The sequence below is a fragment of the Alligator mississippiensis genome, chromosome 3 (assembly GCF_030867095.1).
Source record: "Alligator mississippiensis isolate rAllMis1 chromosome 3, rAllMis1, whole genome shotgun sequence".
Lineage (NCBI taxonomy): Eukaryota > Metazoa > Chordata > Crocodylia > Alligatoridae > Alligator > Alligator mississippiensis.
In genome coordinates, this window is record NC_081826.1 from 268342477 (window position 1) to 268360974 (window position 18498).

At 45.3% G+C, this 18498-nt stretch overlaps 1 protein-coding gene across 12 annotated transcripts in view; it reads right to left on the reverse strand.

Annotated features, from left to right (window-relative positions):
• The window catches only part of DDX4 (DEAD-box helicase 4), a 114608-nt gene that overhangs the window by 44783 nt on the left and 51327 nt on the right, over positions 1–18498 (reverse strand). For 10 of the 12 annotated variants that reach the window (XM_059725167.1, XM_059725169.1, XM_059725172.1 and 7 more), the window contains 2 exons: positions 11511–11588; positions 9980–10057 (listed from right to left, as the gene is read on the reverse strand). The exons of the other annotated variants lie outside the window; for them this stretch is intronic. In XM_059725167.1, the coding sequence (XP_059581150.1) occupies positions 9980–10057; positions 11511–11588 (156 nt within the window). The remainder of the gene's footprint in view (positions 1–9979; positions 10058–11510; positions 11589–18498) is intronic. 12 annotated transcript variants of the gene reach the window in all.

Sequence of the window (18498 nt, forward strand, 5' to 3'; positions counted from 1 at the left end):
TTGCATTCTTGCAAAAAAATCAAACCACAACCATTTATACTGACTCTAAGTATGCTTTTGGTGTTGTTCATGATTTTGGACAAATCTGGAAACAAAGAGGGTTCCTCACTTCATCAGGGACCCAAATCAGTCATGGTTATGTAAAAGTGCTCTTAGAAGCTGTTCAATTGCCTCTTGCTATTGCTATTGGTAAATGTAAAGCTCATGAGAAACCCTTTGATGATGTCACACGAGGAAAAGATCTGGCAAACCGTTCTGCCAGAAATGCGGCCCTTTCTGGCCCACAGGCTCCTAACTGTGTTCTTGTTTGTTTTTCAGCAGACCAGTCTCCTTTGGCTAGCCTTTCAAGTCTGGCCCTTCTTCCAAATCAGGCCCCAAAAAAGAAAATAAATGACTGGCTGCGTGCAGGATGTTCACTGCACCCCGACTCTCTCTGGCGCTCCCCGGACGGCCGCCTGGTGGCACCTAGAGAGCTTTTGCCACTTCTTGCTCGTTTAACCCACTCTGTGGCCCATACGAGCAAAGGGTGGATGATTGCTACAGTACAAAGAAACTGGTTTGCCCCAAATTTTCCTTCCATGGCACAACAGTACTGTAGCTCATGTCCCATCTGCTTAGCTCACAACATTGGGCAACGAGTAAAAACGACACCCGCAGCCCATCCCCCTCCATGGGGACCATTTGTAAATCTGCAAATTGATTTTGTGCAGCTACTTAAGTGCTGTTCTTATGAATACATTCTTGTTATTATTGATGTGTTCTCTGGATGGGTGGAAGCCTACCCCCGCGTACATGCTGATTCCATCACTGTAGCAAAGAAACTGCTCAAAGAATTCATCCCTAGATTTGGATTGCCCCTTGCCCCTCACAATAGATAGTGACCGCGGCACCCATTTCACAGGACAGATAGTAAAAAACATCTGCCAAGCACTCAACATACAGCAACACCTACACTGTAGTTATCATCCACAATCAAGTGGTGCTGTAGAACGTAAAAACTCTGATTTAAAAACGCGCATTTCGAAGATTTGTGCTGAAACAGGCCTCAAATGGCCTGATGCACTGCCCATTGCTCTTATGCACATTAGAAACACTGTTAACAGAAAACATGGCCTAACCCCTTATGAAATACTCATGGCACGACCCATGAGGATACCAGCTACACCACCTGTTGCCCCTCACCAAACAGACCTACAATTAACTGATGAAACTGTACTAAATTATTGCAAGGCATTAATGAAGTATGCCAGGTCTGTTCATTCACAGGTCCAAGAAGCCTTACCTCAACCACCGGATGTTCCCTGTCACAACCTCGATCCAGGAGATTGGATCTACGTAAAGGTCTATCAACGGAAAAACGCACTTCAACCCAGATGGAAAGGACCTTTCCAGGTACTTCTGACCACTAATTCTGCTGTTTGTTGCCAAGGTCACCAAACGTGGACTCACGCCTCGCGCTGCAAGAAGGTATCACCTCCATTGGACCCCGAAGCAGCTGTATTCCAACCAAGGTTGGGATCTTTCCCTGAGGCCAAGGACAAAGGACCTCACTCAGGCAAGTGAGGAGCATCAGGGTGCAAGTGCTAGTAACCTCTCCCCTGCACCCAACACCTCAGCCCAGCCGGATTCATCAGTTAAAGAACGAAGATATCATCTTCGGCCTCGAAGGAAGTGAATGCTCCCATTCGGAAGATCACCACCTCGATCAAGACCAAGAGCCGACATTATCAGTCCTTTAGGTAACTTGAGCCCAGAGGACGAAGAAAGACTTTGGCTGCCATCCTGGGTTTGGCTGGTAGTGTTCTTTTTCTTACTGGTGCTGGTTATGTTTGTTGTTAAGATTCTTTGTCCCTCCTGTCTCTAAAAATGGCACTGATATCCTTATATATCACACTTGGGTATCTCAGTATCACCCAAGGGGGGTGGAAGAAAAATTTGTATTTGCAGATCTCCCGTACGGTGGCTCAAGCTGGAAATAAAAGTGACTGCTGGATATGCTCTCACAGCCCAGCACACCTACACCAAGGAATCCCAATGATCGGAGTACCAATATCCCTCTAGCAATGGGGAACAATAAATGGCGGCTTCGTTAGACACTACTCGTTAGCTGCCCATCGGTCCGCTCCTAAAGAATGGAGGGCCGCCCCTGCTAACTGGATAATCTCCCCAAGAGTAGAGGCACCTTTCTGTTACAGATCCAACAACACCGGAGCTTATAATAAAGCTACACCTGTATGACACTACCCTCATTGCCTAACTACTCTAGATTATAGCCCTAGTAGCACCAGTGGATTCCTGTTGGGTAACGTACCCTCTCTCAATTGTACAGGATTCATGGTCTACAACTTTTCTAAGGAACCTCATGTTGCTCTCATTGCAAACAGATCGGAATTTTACATTGACTCCAATTTTACTTCTTGTAATATATCTCGGTCCAGCAGGATAGCAGCTGAACGTGGTCCGTCCTATATGATGCATATCAATCGAAAGTGCCAGATATGGCACAACTGTCGAGATCTGAGTACCCTTTCTGCCCCAGGCCTTTACTGGCTCTGCGGAAACAGGGCTCATAAAATCTTGCCCTGGAATTGGGTGGGGGCATGCACTCTTGGACGTGTTATCCCTGGTTTCGAAATGCATAGTGCAATATATCTGGAACAAGTAAAAAATTTCAACCATCACATGAAAAGGGCAGTTAACCCCTTAGCTACCAGAAACACAGGGTTCCATCGATTTGTGAGAACCTTCATACTGTGGCTTGGAATAAGAGAATTGGAACTAGCCATAATTAACATTTCAGCCACAATGGAAACTATGGGAAATGCCACTGCGGATGCAATTCAGGATCTGCAAAAAGAGATCTCCCAGATCTCACAAGTAACTATACAACACCGCATAGCCCTAGATTACCTATTGGTATCCCAGGGAGGAGTATGTGCCTTAGTAAACTCCACCTGTTGTGTCTATATCAATCAGGACACGCGAATCGAAACTGACATTCGCAAAATCCAAAATCAGTTAAGGGTCCTACATCAAGTGGCCTCAGAAAATACTGACTGGGGTCTAGAAGAAATGTGGTCTTGGCTAACCTCCTGGCTCCCAGATTTCGGGGCCCTTGGCAAGAAAATCCTGTATGGAATATTGTTTGTCTTGATAGTTCTGATAATGTTCTATGTCTTAGTGCAACTGATCCTCTGCTGCGTGAAAGCCAGCAGGAGAAGCTTTAGCAAGGCAAGAAAACCCACAGCAGAGTCTAGAATAATGGTGTTACAAAAGTGTGAGCAGATTGAAAGAAAACATGAAAGGCTGCATGATGAAATAGAGGGGCTCATGAGAATGGAAATTTAAGGCTAAAGTGAGACTAAATAGTCTCAAAGGGGGGGGCTGTGGAATCAGAAAAAATATATGCCTTAAACTTTGATTATTTTAGTTATAAGATGACATAACCGCTTTGTGTAGAATTGCTGGCTCTGTACAAAAGAACAGATAAGGGCAAGTGTTTGTTCTTTGTCACTCCTCTGCAACTGCTTTGCTCACCGCGGCCTTGAAGGTAGCAAAAAAAAAAAAAGTATATACAAAGTTAATTTCCAGGTGCAAGGAGGTTTGTGAACTAATCTCGCCTCCCCCATTAGTTCCCATCCTGATTACAGCAAAAAAATAATGAAGTAATATTATAGCCGCTTTTCATGCTAATTTCACTATATGATCACGTGAGTTGTAAGCAACTGTTAAAAAGTATATAAGCCTCCTGATTTTGCTCAGGGGGGGGGGGGAGGGGGGAAGGGGGACCCCTTCCAAGTGCTTGGGAAATCCATGTCACTTTGGAACTCCCCCTACAGCTGTAGTTTCTTTTGAATAAAAGCTTCTGCTGACCTGAACCAAAAGTATGCTGCGTGTGTTTCCATGACAGTCTGCTTCCGTCCTCTGATCATGCGCGTGGGCTCTTCTCTGGACTCTCTCAAGCTTCTCTACATCCTTTTTGAATTGTGGAGCCCAAAACTGGACGCAGTACTCCAGCTGCGGCCTCACTAAGGCCGAGTACAGGGGGAGAATGACGTCCTGGGATTTGCTTGAGAAGCATCTATGGATGCAAGCCAGCGTTTTGGTCGCTATACTAGCCGCAGCATCGCATTGCAGGCTCATGTTCATCTTGTGGTCAATGATGACCCCCAAGTCTCTTTCTTCCATAGTGCTAACCAACATAGCACTGCCGAGCCTATAAGGATGCTGCAGGTTTTTTTTCCCCAAGGTGGAGAACCTTGCATTTATCGGCTTTGAACGCCATCAGATTCTCGTCCGCCCACTTGCTGAGCCTGTCCAGGTCAGCCTGGATCATCCGCCTGTCTTCTGGTGTGGATGCTTTGCCCCAAAGTTTGGTGTCATCGGCGAACTTGGCCAGTCCGCTTCTGACTCCAGTGTCCACATCATTAATGAAGATGTTGAACAGTATGGGTCCAAGGACAGAGCCCTGGGGAACCCCACTGGTCACAGGACACCACGATGAGTGACTTCCATCAATTACTACCCTCTGGGTCTGAACCCGGAGCCAATTTTCCAGCCAGTGGATCGTGGAGGACACAAGGTGACAATTGGCCAGTTTCTCCAAGAGATGATCATGGGACACCGGATTGAAGGCTTTTAAGAAGTCAAGATATATGACATTAATCTCTTCTCCCTTGTCCAGGTGATAGGTCACCTGGTCGTAGAAGGAAATGAGATTGGTCAAGCAAGACCTACCCGCAACAAACCTGTGCTGGCTATCCCATAAGATGTTGGCATCGGCCAGTCCATTAAGGATGGCCTCCTTAATAAACTTTTCGAAGATCTTCCCCGGGATAGAAGTCAGGCTGATGGGCCTATAGTTAGCCAGATCCACTTTCCTCCCTTTCTTGAAGATAGGCACTACACCAGAGCGCCAAGAGTTTTCAAAGACCCGTGCTAGAGGCTGGGCTACGATGCTCGCCAGCTCCTTGAGTACCCTGGGGTGAAGATTGTCAGGGCCGGCTGACTTGAAGGTATCCAGCTTCTCAAGATGTTCCTTCACAAAGTCAGCATTAATGGAGGGCAGGGGATCACCCTCACCCGGACTTCCCGGCCCTGTAGCGGGCATGGGCGTCCCATGGGGCTGATGAAAGACCAACGCAAAGTACCTATTTAATAGGTTGGCTTTTTCCTGGGCGTCAGTTGCCCCATCTGGTTCAGCAGGGGTCCAACGTTGCCCCTGCTTTTCCTCCGGCTCCCCACATATCTGAAAAAGGACTTTTTATTGTTCTTGATGCTCAAAGCTAGCTGGAGTTCAGTTGCAGCCTTGGCTTTCCTGGCCTGCTCCCTACAGGACCGGACCAGTGCAGAATAATCCTCCTTGGAGGTGATTCCCATCCTCCATCTTTTGTAGGCCTTTCTTTTTAGCCTCAGGAGGTCTGCTAGGTCCCTGGAGAGCCAGGGGGGCTGCTGTGCCCTCTTGCTGCCTTTCCTCCGAGATGGAATAGACTTAGTTTGTGCATTGAGGATCGCTCCCTTGAGGAGCAACCACTCTTCTTGAACTCCCCTCTCCCTGCGGTCACAGTCCCTTAGGGCCTCACTGACAAGCCTCCTGAGCTTGTCAAAGTCGGCTTTCCTGAAGTCAAGGACTTGCGTGTTGCTGACTGACTTGCCAGCTTTTCGACGGATGGTGAAGGTGATCAGCTCGTGGTCGCTGTCACCCAGCTTCCCATCGATCGCTAGGTCGCCGACTAGGTCATCCCCAGTAGCCAGTACCAGGTCGAGCAGCGCTTTGCCTCTCGTTGGCCCATAGACTTCTTGTGTCAGGTAGAGGTCATCCACGCATGAGAGGAAGCTCTGCGACCACTCAGATTTTGCTGAGCGATCCTCCCACGAGATGTCTGGGTAATTGAAGTCACCCATGACAACCGTGGTCCTGGAGCAAGCTGCCTCAGCCAGTTCCTGGGCAAACTCCTGGTCAAGCTCAGGACTTTGGGTGGGAGGTCTGTAATAGACTCCCACCATTGTGTCCCCCGTGCTGTGTTCCCCACGGATTTTAACCCAGAGGGTCTCCAGCCGTCCACCCTGGTCGCCAATATTGGCTTGCAGGGACGCGTAGCTTTCCTTAACATAGAGAGCTACACCCCCGCCCCTTTTCTCTACACGATTCCTCCTGTACAGGGCATAGCCATCTATCCCCGTGGTCCAGTCATGGATGGAGTCCCACCAGGTCTCCGTTATCCCTATGACATCGTAATTGTTTGCACTGAGCAGGAGGATGAGCTCCTCCTGCTTATTCCCCAAGCTCCTGGCATTAGTGTAGAGGCAGGCAAGTGCCCCCTGGGGGGCTCATTCCTTGCCCACAGATTTTACCAGGGCTGGGGCGGGCTCCCTTGAGTGCCGTGATCCGCTGGCTTTGCAAGGATTGTTCAGCGGGCCAGCAGTGGCGGTAGTCCCCCCGTCCCCCAACGGGCTTAGTTTAAAGCCCGGTGGAGCAGGTCAGCCAGTCTGGCTGAGAAGAGCCTCCTCCCCAGGGGAGAGAGGTGGAGACCATCTCTTCCCAGCAGCTCGCTGCCTCTCTCGCCAAAGAGCGGGCTGTGGTCATGAAAGCCAAAGCCTTCCTGACGACACTAGCGCCGCAGTCTTTGGTTGACCACATAGATCCTCCTGTCCCTTCTCAGCCCATAGCCTGAGACTGGGAGGATTGACGAGAACACCACCTGTGCCCCCAGACCCTTAAGCCCCGCTCCCAAATCCCTGTAGCGCCTCATGACCTGGCTGGGAGTGCTCCGAGCCGTGTCATTGGTGCCCACATGAATAAGGAGCATGGGATAGTGGTCTGTGGGTTTGAGGAGCTTGGGGATCATCTCCGCAATGTCCCGAATGCGGGTCCCTGGGAAGCAGCAGACTTGACAGGCTAAGGGGTCGGGGTGGCAGATTGGCCCCTCCGTCCCCCTCAGGAGGGAGTCTCCCACAACAAACACCTTACGTTTTGTCTTGGGGAGAGCAGGGGCGGGAGCTGCAGTTAGGCCCATGTTGCCTGTGGGGGCCGGCAACTCAGCAGGCTCTGCTGGGGCAGCAAGAGGTGCGTACCTGTTGCTCAGTTCTGGTGGGGGAGGGGCCTTGGTGCAGCGGGCCTTAGGGCCCTTGACCACCTTGGTCCATGCCCCTGGCTGGACACAGCAGGAGGTCCCAGAGTCCTCCTTTGGCGTGGAAGGAGACTGTGATCTACCCTCCGCCTCCCAGGGGAGAAGGGCCTGGCAGTATGAGTCTATCTCCTGCTTGCAGTCCCTGATGGCCCGCAGTCTCTGGACTGTGGCCTGGAGCTCCTCCAGCTGGCGCACCAGAGACCCCAAAAGGGAGCAGACCCCACAAGGGGAGGTCGCCATGCTCCCAGGCCCCAGAGCCTGGAAAAGGGACAGGCAGCCCCCGCAGCCGAGAGCCAGGGGCTCTGTCTGCGTGGAGCCCAGAACCAGGGGCTCCGTCTGGGTGGCCATCTCTGAAGTGCCGGGGGGGGGGGGGGGGGGGGGCCGGGGCCGGGGCCGCAGAGCCCGAGGGGACCCTCGGGGTGCGGCACGTGCCCATCCGTGTCATGCCTCTGGTGGGCTGGCTACGGCTGGGGCTGTTTACCCTGGGGGGTGCACAGGCAGGGTCCGGCGCCCTCCCGCACACCCTCCCGCGCTAACTCACGCGCCGGCAGAGAAGCACGCCTGTTTGCGCAGCCTGTTCGCGCGGCTCCCTGGGGGGCTGGGCGGGGCTTGACCCGGCCCGGCTCCACTCAGCCGCCGCCTCCCACACACACACACACACACACACACACACTAAGGGGTTAGCCCCCTCTCTCCACGGGCCCCGCTTACCCCGGCTGTGCTAAAGGGCATGGTTAATGCAAGCTACTTAATTATTCACAGGAATAGCCCAAGTGTCTGGAAGAAAGTTCAGGAACCGGAAAGTGAACAGACTTACCTTGCTAAATAAATGTGTTACTGTTACAGCAGAAAATTATTCCGTATTAATTCAAAAGAGGGTACACTATAACTGCCAGCACTAAGATGACTGAGTTGCAATCTTCCCCAGGTAGATTTAAGAGTTAGATACATTCCCCAGGTAGATTTAAGAGTTAGATACATTCTGCATTCTGTTAATAAGCATTAGCTTAAATTTCACCTTAATTTTTCCTTCCAAGAAGAATGAAAACATGATTCTGCTATAAGGTTATAACTTATTCCAATGAAGAATAGGGAATTTTCTCAAAGTTTACTACTCACCTACAGGTCTCAGAGAAGACTATATTAATCTTTCCATAATACCAGTTTAAGATGTAGGCATGAAACTGCATTTATTGTAAACAAAAGGACATCTTAAGCAAACAGGGAATGGTTAAATACTGTCTACATGCAAGCTTCTCAAATGCTTTAGGAGGGAATAATAATACAATTTCTCATTTGAATTACAATCTATACTGTATAAGACTATTTTGCAGGGCCAGTAGTTAACACTCAGTATCTGATACTTATGTCTCTCACTAACAACACACAAAATCTAAACCCACGTGCCAGGACACTTGAAAGAAATTTGACTGACCACTTGTCTCATGACAAAGCACATCTCTAAAAAACATTTGCCAAGAAAAGGCTAGATACCAAACTTGCATGTCTCAAATAGAGTTGTTTCTTTCTTCAAGTTTATTTTCTAGTGTAATTGGAGGTAACAAAAGCAAGCTACATCAGAAGAACCAACATACTGATTTCCACAAATACACACCCACACATTTCAGAAGTCAAAGGAAATGATTATGAAGTAGTCCAATTAGCTGGGTAGCAACAGGCCACAGAACTTTGCCTGGTATCAGAAACATCTAATCCAAATCCAGTACAAATAATATTAGCCAATAGCTCAATAGCTGATGTTTCAAGTAATACTGAACACATTACCCTCCCACATCCCTAGCCAACTATGCCATGTTATAGTATAGGTACAAGATTGAAGGAGAAAAATAAGAATGAAAGATATTCTGAAGCATGCTGTATCGTTTCTACTGCTCTACTGTGAAAAATGTTATTGATGCTCAGTTATCAAACCTTGCAGCACCTTCAAACACTATTTATTTTAGAAATAGCCGCTGTTGAAAGAAAAGTCTTACAGGAATAGTAGAGAAGAACTGGTAGACTAATCAACTGATGAAGCAGGAAACAAACTGTAGTTATTTCAAATAAAGTTGGATCCCAGTCAAGTACACCATATCTCAAGGTTTGAAAAATTAAGATAAGGGGCATATTGTTATGCAGGGATGCTAGTGCAATTCCAAGTTATAAGAAAAGCCAGGATGCAGTGGGAACAACCTAAACAGGACTCTAGACACAAGAAATGAGAGGTCAGCTCTTCTAATGGGACAGGATACCGACTTTCAGGCTGGAACAGTTCCTTTATTTTTGTCACTGGTTTACGGGAAGAACCCTATCAAGACTTGTAAACATATCCTCCTCCTTCCAGGCAACATTAAATCCCTAAAAACCTAAATGGTCTCACAGCAAATAATTACAAGGCCGAGCTGATGAAAAACCTGAACACTCATTGAAACCCTGCGAAAGGGAAGCTATCAATATCACTACATCTTTTGTTGATTCTGAAATTCTGCATAACACCCAAGGGCAAGATATCTATTAAAATGGAGTACCCAAATATAAATAGGAGAATTTAAGAGATTTAAAAGACCTTGTGCAAATATCTGCTGATAAAAAAAGCAAGCTTAATATCAACAACTAATTTCAGGACTAACATCAAGCCATTTTATGTCTACATTAACAATGATCACTTGTATTAAAATTATGGAAGTAAAGAACATGTTTCTTAATTTAATAAAATCCAACACACCTTGCAAAGTAGATCCAAAATGAATACCCAAGACAGGAAAAATTTAGCAGTAAGCACTAAAGACATCGCAGATACTAAAAAAGTTCTTTGTAACGAGTTTACAAATGCTGAATAGAAAGTTTACCTCTGTTTCCAAAACTCCTTCCACTACCAAATCCACCTTCTCTGGGAGTATTTTCTGTATTGGGATTCTCACTGGCATCTACAAAAAAAAAAAAAAAAAACAACAAAAAACATATTATGACTTGTAAGGACAAGTTCCTGATCAAGCATTTTACTCACCATAAAAGATCATGCCACAAAGAAGAGAGTGTGTAATGTGAGAGCTTCTTTGGAAGAATGGCTAAATTGGCTTTCATACTCAAGTTTTTCACACTGCCACTCAATTCCAGATCTTTAAAAAAATAAAACGGGCTAAAAAGTCAGAAAGGTATAAGCTACCATTGAGACTGTCATTTTATTGAGGTACAGTGCACTTTAATTGCATGGCCTCCAGACTAAAATAACGCCAAAGGGAATAGGTACTATTTTGTACCATTTCATTCAGCAACTGTTCCATATCACACATGAATGCTCTACAGAGCATGACAAGGGCCACGTAAGTCCTCCAAGCATAATCACAATACAATGTTCTGCCTTCCTCCTCAGCCCCTCATTCCAACGCTGAGCAGGGGAGGTTATCAGCAAGTACTCTCCTGTGCTCTCCACCACTACCCTCGAGATCCCAGGAGTGCTCAATGATTGTCTGTTCCATTATCCAAGACTAATCCCAATCCTTCCCCACTGCTGTGTGTATGCCAAGTGCAGCAATTGAGGCAGTTTATGCATTTAACAGATACTAAAAATGGAGCTGATTACAATCAAGCCAATCAGTAAAAAACTGGGTACAGTACTGGTATGCACTTCAGCAAGCTATACAGTATTTTGTACGTGTACTGTACAAAGAGTATAGTTTTTATAAAGGAGATCTTGGACCTATAGACTTTGCAGCTGAATGCCTTTGCAGGGGTACTCAACCTTCAGCCTATGAGCCAAATACGGCCCATGGAGCCAAGGCAGCCAGCCGACGGAGCTCTCTATGGTCCGAAAACATGGCAGTTATTAATTATGGGCCCGCCCCCCTGCCAAATGCCCAAACCCCAAGCTCCACCCAGCCAGCTGAAGCCAGGCTGCAACCTCTTTACCTTGCAGGGTCAGGTCTCCCCCCCTACCCCACAGGGCTGAGTTGGGGCCAGGCCATTTCTCTACCTGCCGTAGGGCCAAACCATTCCCCCCCACATCTATACCAGCAGGACTAGGTTGCCCTTCCACACAACCAAAAGATGCCTGCCACATGCGCCCTGGGTGCTAGATCAGGACCAGCAGACAAGTCTGGCCCATGCATGGACTGGGCACTGCTCTGAGAAAAAAAGAGGCTGGTCACCATGCCTTATTGTATGTAATTTGCACAACAACATTATGGAAGGCTTTGACTCATGACCACTCCCAATACATTTATCTTCGTCATGTTCTACTAGCAGCACTATGTACCCTAACGTTAGTAATAATCGTTTATAGTTGTGTACCACCCTGCTGTGCAGAATACATTGTTAAAGTTTAAACAAAACCCAATAGAAAAGGTGGGGCGTAGGGGGGAAGAGAATAAAATTAACAACCTCTGCTTCCAAAATTCCTTCCACTAGTAAACCCTCTCATTCTGGGCTGACATCCTCGGTTAGGCTCCTCGTTGACATCTGCAAGTTTGGAAGAAAAAAAAAAATCAATTTATTTTTTCATGTTGAACAGGTGTCAATACTTTTACCCACCACACCAAAATATACCACATGTGGCACATTCCTTTCCTATTCAAGTTTTTCTTACTTTCACCCAAATCCAGAGTAAAGGACAAAGGTTTTGAAGCAAAACATTTATTTGTCAAGTAGCAGAGCTCTTCTAGCATGCTTCCAAAGATTCTAGTATCCACACAGCAAATCACTTCATTTTTACCCCAGAACTATTTTGTATTGAATTTACAGCTTAGTGATTACCTGTATCACCCTGCATACAAAATTCACATCCCATTTTAAAGATAGAAAATGTGGCAGTACATGAAAGTTTGCATGTACACAATTTAGAGTTAATCCAGTGTTTTAGCTTTAAAAAAAAGCAAGCCTCAGGTTCATGCCTGGTTTTGGAATAACATGCCTGCAACTCAAAGAATGCAATTTGATCAGTACTGTTAGAGATTCAGGATCTGTGTATGTTTGCAAAACCCAAAATACTTAAAATTGATTCTCATGGTGTTCCATTAAAAGCTGTTGCCATATTCGAGTAAATCATCAAAAAAGAAGCATGAAACAAAAGGACAGAGTCATGATTAAGTATTCTGTAAATTGCCAAGCACCATGGATTACCTTAAACAACTTCAAAACCATGTTTCAAGCATATAACGCATTTCAGAAGTTAAGCACAAAGTGTTTGGAGCACAAGCAGATAAACTGCTGAGCCTGTATGCCAAATCAATGATGCAGAAAAGGAGTACGTCCATACAGAAGGGTGACAAAACTTGTAGGAAAGTATCTGTTGCTGAGGGGATGGGGGAGAAAGAGAGGGGACCATATTCAAGTTTATAATGCATTTGATGGAAATAGCCAGTCAAAGTGCTCCAAGAACGGGGGAGTGCCGCCATGATTCTGAAGCCACGCCAAGGACCGGACAGAGGGTAGAGCAGCTGATAGCCTCGGTTCCCCCACCCCACTCTGTGCAAGCAGGACTGAGGACTGGATTCCCCACCCCACTCCCTGTAAAAGGCAGAACAGCAGTAGCATGGGGCATTAGGTGGCGGCACTCCATCCCAATCCTGTCCCATCCCCCGTCACTCTTGACGGGCAATTGGCTAGTTAACTATAAAAACCTCAAACAGGACCCTAACCGTCCTTGAACACAAATATGTAACCAAATTCATTCTCTGCCAATTCTAAGAACTGTATTCTCTGAATGCCAGAACATTATACATGATCTCCAACATGTAGAAACAAAGGGAACTCCAGGAGACCCATCTCCAACTGCAGTACCCTCACTGAAAAGCTACCAGGTTTCAAAGAAGCCACGAACAAGCCACTTTTTCTTTAAATGACAAGATAAACTACCTTTAAAACACCATGTTTTCAACCATGGATGACACTAGCATCCCACACCACGAAGGCATCAAAGCATGCCTAAAATACAAACGACATTCATAGATGCTAGGGTCGGAAGGGACCTCAATAGATCGAGTCCGAACCCCTGCATAGGCAGGAAAGAGTGCTGGGTTCAGATGACCCCAGCTAGATGCCTAACCATTCAGATTTAACACAGCCATGGCTGATTATCCCAAAGCCCATTACAGGCCCCAAAGTGCTTCCCCCATGTAAATATATCAGTAGCAACTTGCAGACATTACTGTTGTGTAAAAACCATGAATTCCTCTTCTTCTATCATCTCTTAGCACCAACCTGCTGTGGTAGACTCTGAAGTTCCACAAATACAGAAGAAATGAACATTCTGTCCATAAAATACACAAGGAAGTCTACTGATGTGTGCACGGTACAAGTGTGACAACAAAATAATAGAAAATTAGGGTTGGGACCTCAGGAGGTCATCTAGTTCAACCCTCTGCTCCAGGGTGGATTGATTTAAAAATCATGATTTAAAATCACCGAGAAAACCAAGTTTCCCACTGATACTTCACATATCTTCTTAAACAATGGCGCAAATTGGATCACTGAAACATGTTAATTTACAACTCAATACAGCATTTTACGTCTGTCTTTAACCTTTTTTTTTTTTTTAAGTTTCAAATTTTATTGACTCTAACAGACGTCATCACAACACGAAACGTACACTGTCCTTTAAACTTCTACAACTAGATCTCCCCGTTCCCACTGTCATTTTTACTCAGAGACTGAAACAGAAATACGAGTTTTCCTGCTTTTTCAACTCTCAGTTGATTTCTTAGCTTTGAGTGAATAATACCAAATGATGAAAATATTATCTCTGTGCCTGCAGAGGAAATGACTGCTGTGAAAAGCTGGCTTAGCAACTGAAGGAACTCTGTTTCAAGGTGCCTGGCTAATGATTTCCACCAATTCAGGGGACTGACTTTGTTCAAAACATCGTCAGTAAACATGTTCTGTTTAAATAGTTCCCCTCCAGCCCTGAAATTTATGATGACTGACATAACTGAGGAGTGATTTTGAGATGCCCAGGCCATGGCAGCATCATCTTCTTCAGAAGTTAGGCATCTACCTAGGCAGCTGAAGCAAAATGGTTGTTATGGATGTATTTTGCAACTTCAACAACATTTTTTTATTCCTAGAAAAGTATTTAGGTCTTTGGCTAAAAGACAGATTGAATGGGCACTACAGGTATGTTATTAAGAAGCATCCTTCTTTGTCTTCTTTTAAGTATCTTCTCATCTTTATCACGTTTGCAGCATTGTCTGCGACAAAACCGTGCACATGACAGTTGAAATTTTGCTCACAGTTTATTACAACTTTCACTGCCACTTTTAAATATTCTGCTGTATGGGCACTTCCTGATGCATCGTTTCTGACAGATATGCAACTCCATCTTCTGATGTCATGCAGGCACATTCTACTGGATCGTTGTGTACATTCCTCCACCCATCAAGGCTTAAACTAGCAAATTTCCCCTCAGTATTTCTTATACACTGTTCAAGTTCCTTCTCATACACTATCTAGCAACCTTCCACCAATGTCTGCCCTACCAGGTGGCATGCAGCCTGGTCGTAAGGACTCAACCATGTCAATGAAGTGTTTATTGTTAACAATGCAAAAAGGAGAATTTGAGCATAAATGAACCGAGCAATCTTTTCATCTATGGTGTCTTGTTGGTATTTGCTGGTCCTTACTACAAACCCATCCATGGTGTTGGTTTTACAGGATGATTGAAATCTTTTGCTTGCTACTGATACTTTGTTGTCTGAAGCACGTTCAGTTGCAGCACTGCTGCTAAAGTACCAACGGATGACTCTGAAGTTGTTGCCGATACAGTCAAAGTCCCTTATACTTAAATGGGCTCCTGAAGAAAAAAAAAAAAATATTTTTGTATAGTCATTCCTCTCAGTTCTTCTCACTCTATTATTCATTTAATCATTTACATTCTTTTCAGCAAGGATGCAGATCCGATTCCAAATTACCAAAAAAACTAAGACTGACTGCACTTAGGGTGCACTTAATTTTGGACTAATACCCATTGAAATCACTGGCACTTGAGAAAACAAGTATAGGATGGGGTTCCCTTGGGAAAGCTGAGCTATGCTGAAGTAAAATAGGGAATAGACTTATGGCATCACCATTATGGTCTGGGGCCTTGATGTTTCAAAATAAAGGGCACGTGTTATGCAATATAAAATAAGAAAATGATGCCCAATGGCAACTGGCAACTCTAGATTTCTCTTACTGCAATGTTTTGTACCATAAACTTGGGTGATAAATTCTAAACCTAGTTAACTAATTAAACAAGCCATAATGATTAGCTAAGCTAAACTTTTTTTTTCTAGCAACATCCAACATAGCAAACAGCTTGGGAATTTACTGGTTACATCACACTTATACTAAAAGGCATAGCCAGTCTTGAAAAATGGTGCATTGCAAAGTGAATTATTTAATTTACTAACCAGTTGATCCACATAGTTCTTCAGACATATCCACGTCTTCATCCACATCATTGTCTCCCAATAAACAGTTTTCGTTATGATGACATGCAACTAAGCCATGTCATTATGATGATTCTTGCAACTAAGCCGTGTCTCCTTCTTGCACTACTTACACTTGCCACATTTTCCTTTGTTACCCAGGGAAGGTCTCTTACGCCCAGAAGCCATGACCGGTTTTTTGTGGCAAAAAAAAAAAAAAAAAGGGAGGGGGGGAGGAAGAGTGAGTGAGTGTACTACTGAATGTCTTCCCTTTTTCTTTCCAGTCCACTCCACTGTTCCTTTCTACTCTGCTTCCGTCCTTTCCTATATCATCATCCGTCTTTAAGACAGTGTCTTGACTAACTCCTCTGCCTGGCTTGGCCCAGTCCCACCACCACCTAAGCACAGAACAACAACAATCCCATCCAGCCTGTGTCTTTAGTCCACTGAGAAACAGAAACTGAAAGCCCAGAACTTTCAAGAAGCAAGAGCTGGTAATTAGGCTGGACACACAGATTAGAGCCACTTTCATGAGATGAAAAACTGAAATGAATGCTGGGGCCCATGTTTGATTGGTAGATAACTCAATGTATGCAAGTGAGACAGAGCCATTAATTCATTTTTAAGAGACTATAAGTGTAGGTTTGGCATGTTTGTGATGAGATTTAATTGTAGCTGTTATTTTTTAAACGAGAGAATTTTAGTATTTTATTGATGATTTTGGAAAAGAATCCTATTTAAATAAAAATTTTTTTTAAAAATTGGTTTCTTTTAAGTTGTCGATTTTCATCCACCTGCCCTGCTCACAGCAGGACCAGCCCCAATCATCTCATCCCAGCAAGGCTTTGTCTAGCCAGGTCTTAAAAACCTCCAAGGATGGAGAGTCCACAACCACTCTGGGTAACCTTTTCCAGTACCTTACTACCTTCCTAGTGAGAAAGTTTTTTCTGATATCCAACACCCACACTTCCCTTGCTCTAACCAATCTCCCCTCTAAGGTGTAGCAAATCATGAACATGGGAATAGAGCGAAGCAGCAAAGTGATCCCGCTCCCCCTTTCGGCGCACACTGCTTTGGGCCGCCCCGCAGTATAACAACAAAAGTTGATACTAACAGCAGAATGTCTACAGAACCATCTGACCTCATTCAGCGGCCTAAATAAAACTGCTTCACATTCAGCAACCTTACATAGTTCTTCAAACTTCGATTTTTTTTTTTTTTTTTAAACAGATCTATTAAACAGTGTGTATATGGCCTGTAGTTGAGTTTCAATGCACCTCAAAGATGCGTATTTCCAAGCATCATCAATCCCCAAGTCTTCCCAGTGTGCCAGCATAAAATTATTTAATTGCTGCTAGAAGAGCAGAACTATCACAAGCTGTCAGCTTTAAAATTCCAGCAAATCTGGACTGAGTGAAATTGTCCATAGTTCGGAATTTTACATACAGAATTAACATTTTGCTAACAGAAATATCTGTGCTCTTGTCAACTATCAAAGCGTACAATGGTGATGTACACATTTCATTCGCTACTTCCTGATGAATTACAGAATTTATGCAGTCAATAAATTCAAATACATAATTCTTACTTCTCCAGCTTTCAGGAATTTTAACATATTTTCCAACATGACTGTGGATTTCCTGCAACGATAGCACTGATGAGTTTAATTTCACTGTGAGGAGAACATTATCAATTAAGATTTTGACTCTGTCAGAGTTTCATAGATGTTAGGGTTAGAAGGGACCTCAATTGATCATTGAGTCTGACCCCCTGCATAGGCAGGAAAGAGTGCTAGGTTTAGAGGACTCCAGCCAGATTCCTAACTAGCCTCCTCTTGAAGACCTCCAGGGTAGGGGACAGCACCACCTCCCTTGGGAGCCCATTCCAGATTTTGGCCACTAACTGTGAAGAAGTTCCTCCTAATGTCCAATCTAAATCTGCTCTCTGCTAGCTTATGGCCATTATTTCTTGTGACCCCCAGGGGCACCTTGGTGAATAGAGCCTCACCAATTCCCTTCTGCACCCCCATGATGAATTTATAGGCAGCCACAAGATCGCCTCTCAACCTTCTCTTGCGGAGGCTGAAGAGGTCCAGGTGCCCCAGTCTCTCCTCATAGGGCTTGGCTTGCAAGCCCTTAACCATACGAGTGGCCCTTCTCTGGATCCTCTCCAGGTTATCCACATCCCCCTTGAAGTGCGGCGCCCAAAATTGCACACAGTATTCCAAATGCGGGCTGACCAGCGCCCAATGGAGGGGAAGTATCACCTCCTTGGTTCTGTTCGTCATGCATCTGCTGATGCACGATAAAGTGCAGTTAGCTTTGCTGATGACTTCATCACACTGCCTACTCATGTTCATCTTGGAGTCCACTAGGACTCCGAGATCCTTTTCTGCTTCTGTGCTAACGAGCAGGTCGTTTCCTAAGAAGTAGGTGTGCTAGACATTTTTCCTCCCTAGGTGCAGCACTTTGCATTTCTTCTTGTTAAATCGCGTTCTATTGTTTTCTGCCCATTTGTCCAACCTGTCCAGGTCTGCCTGTAGTTGTTCCCTGCTTTCCGGTGTGTTCACTTCTCCCCACAGTTTTGTATCATCCACAAACTTGGACAGAGTACATTTCACTCCCTTGTCCAAATCACTGATGAAGACATTGAAGAGTATCGGTCCAAGGACTGAGCCCTGTGGGACCCCATTGCCCACATTCTTCCAGGTGGATACCAACCCATCCACTACCACCCTCTGGGTGTGACCCTCTAGCCAATTTGCGACCCACCAGACTGTGTAATCATCTAAGTCACAGCCTCTTAACTTGTTCACCAGTATGGGGTGGGATACCATATCGAAGGCCTTCCTGAAGTCTAAGTAAACGATGTCAGCCCCTACTTCTGCGTCCAGGTGTTTTGTAACCTAGTCATAAAAAGAGACTAGATTAGTCAGGCACGATCTACCTGCTATGAACCCATGCTGG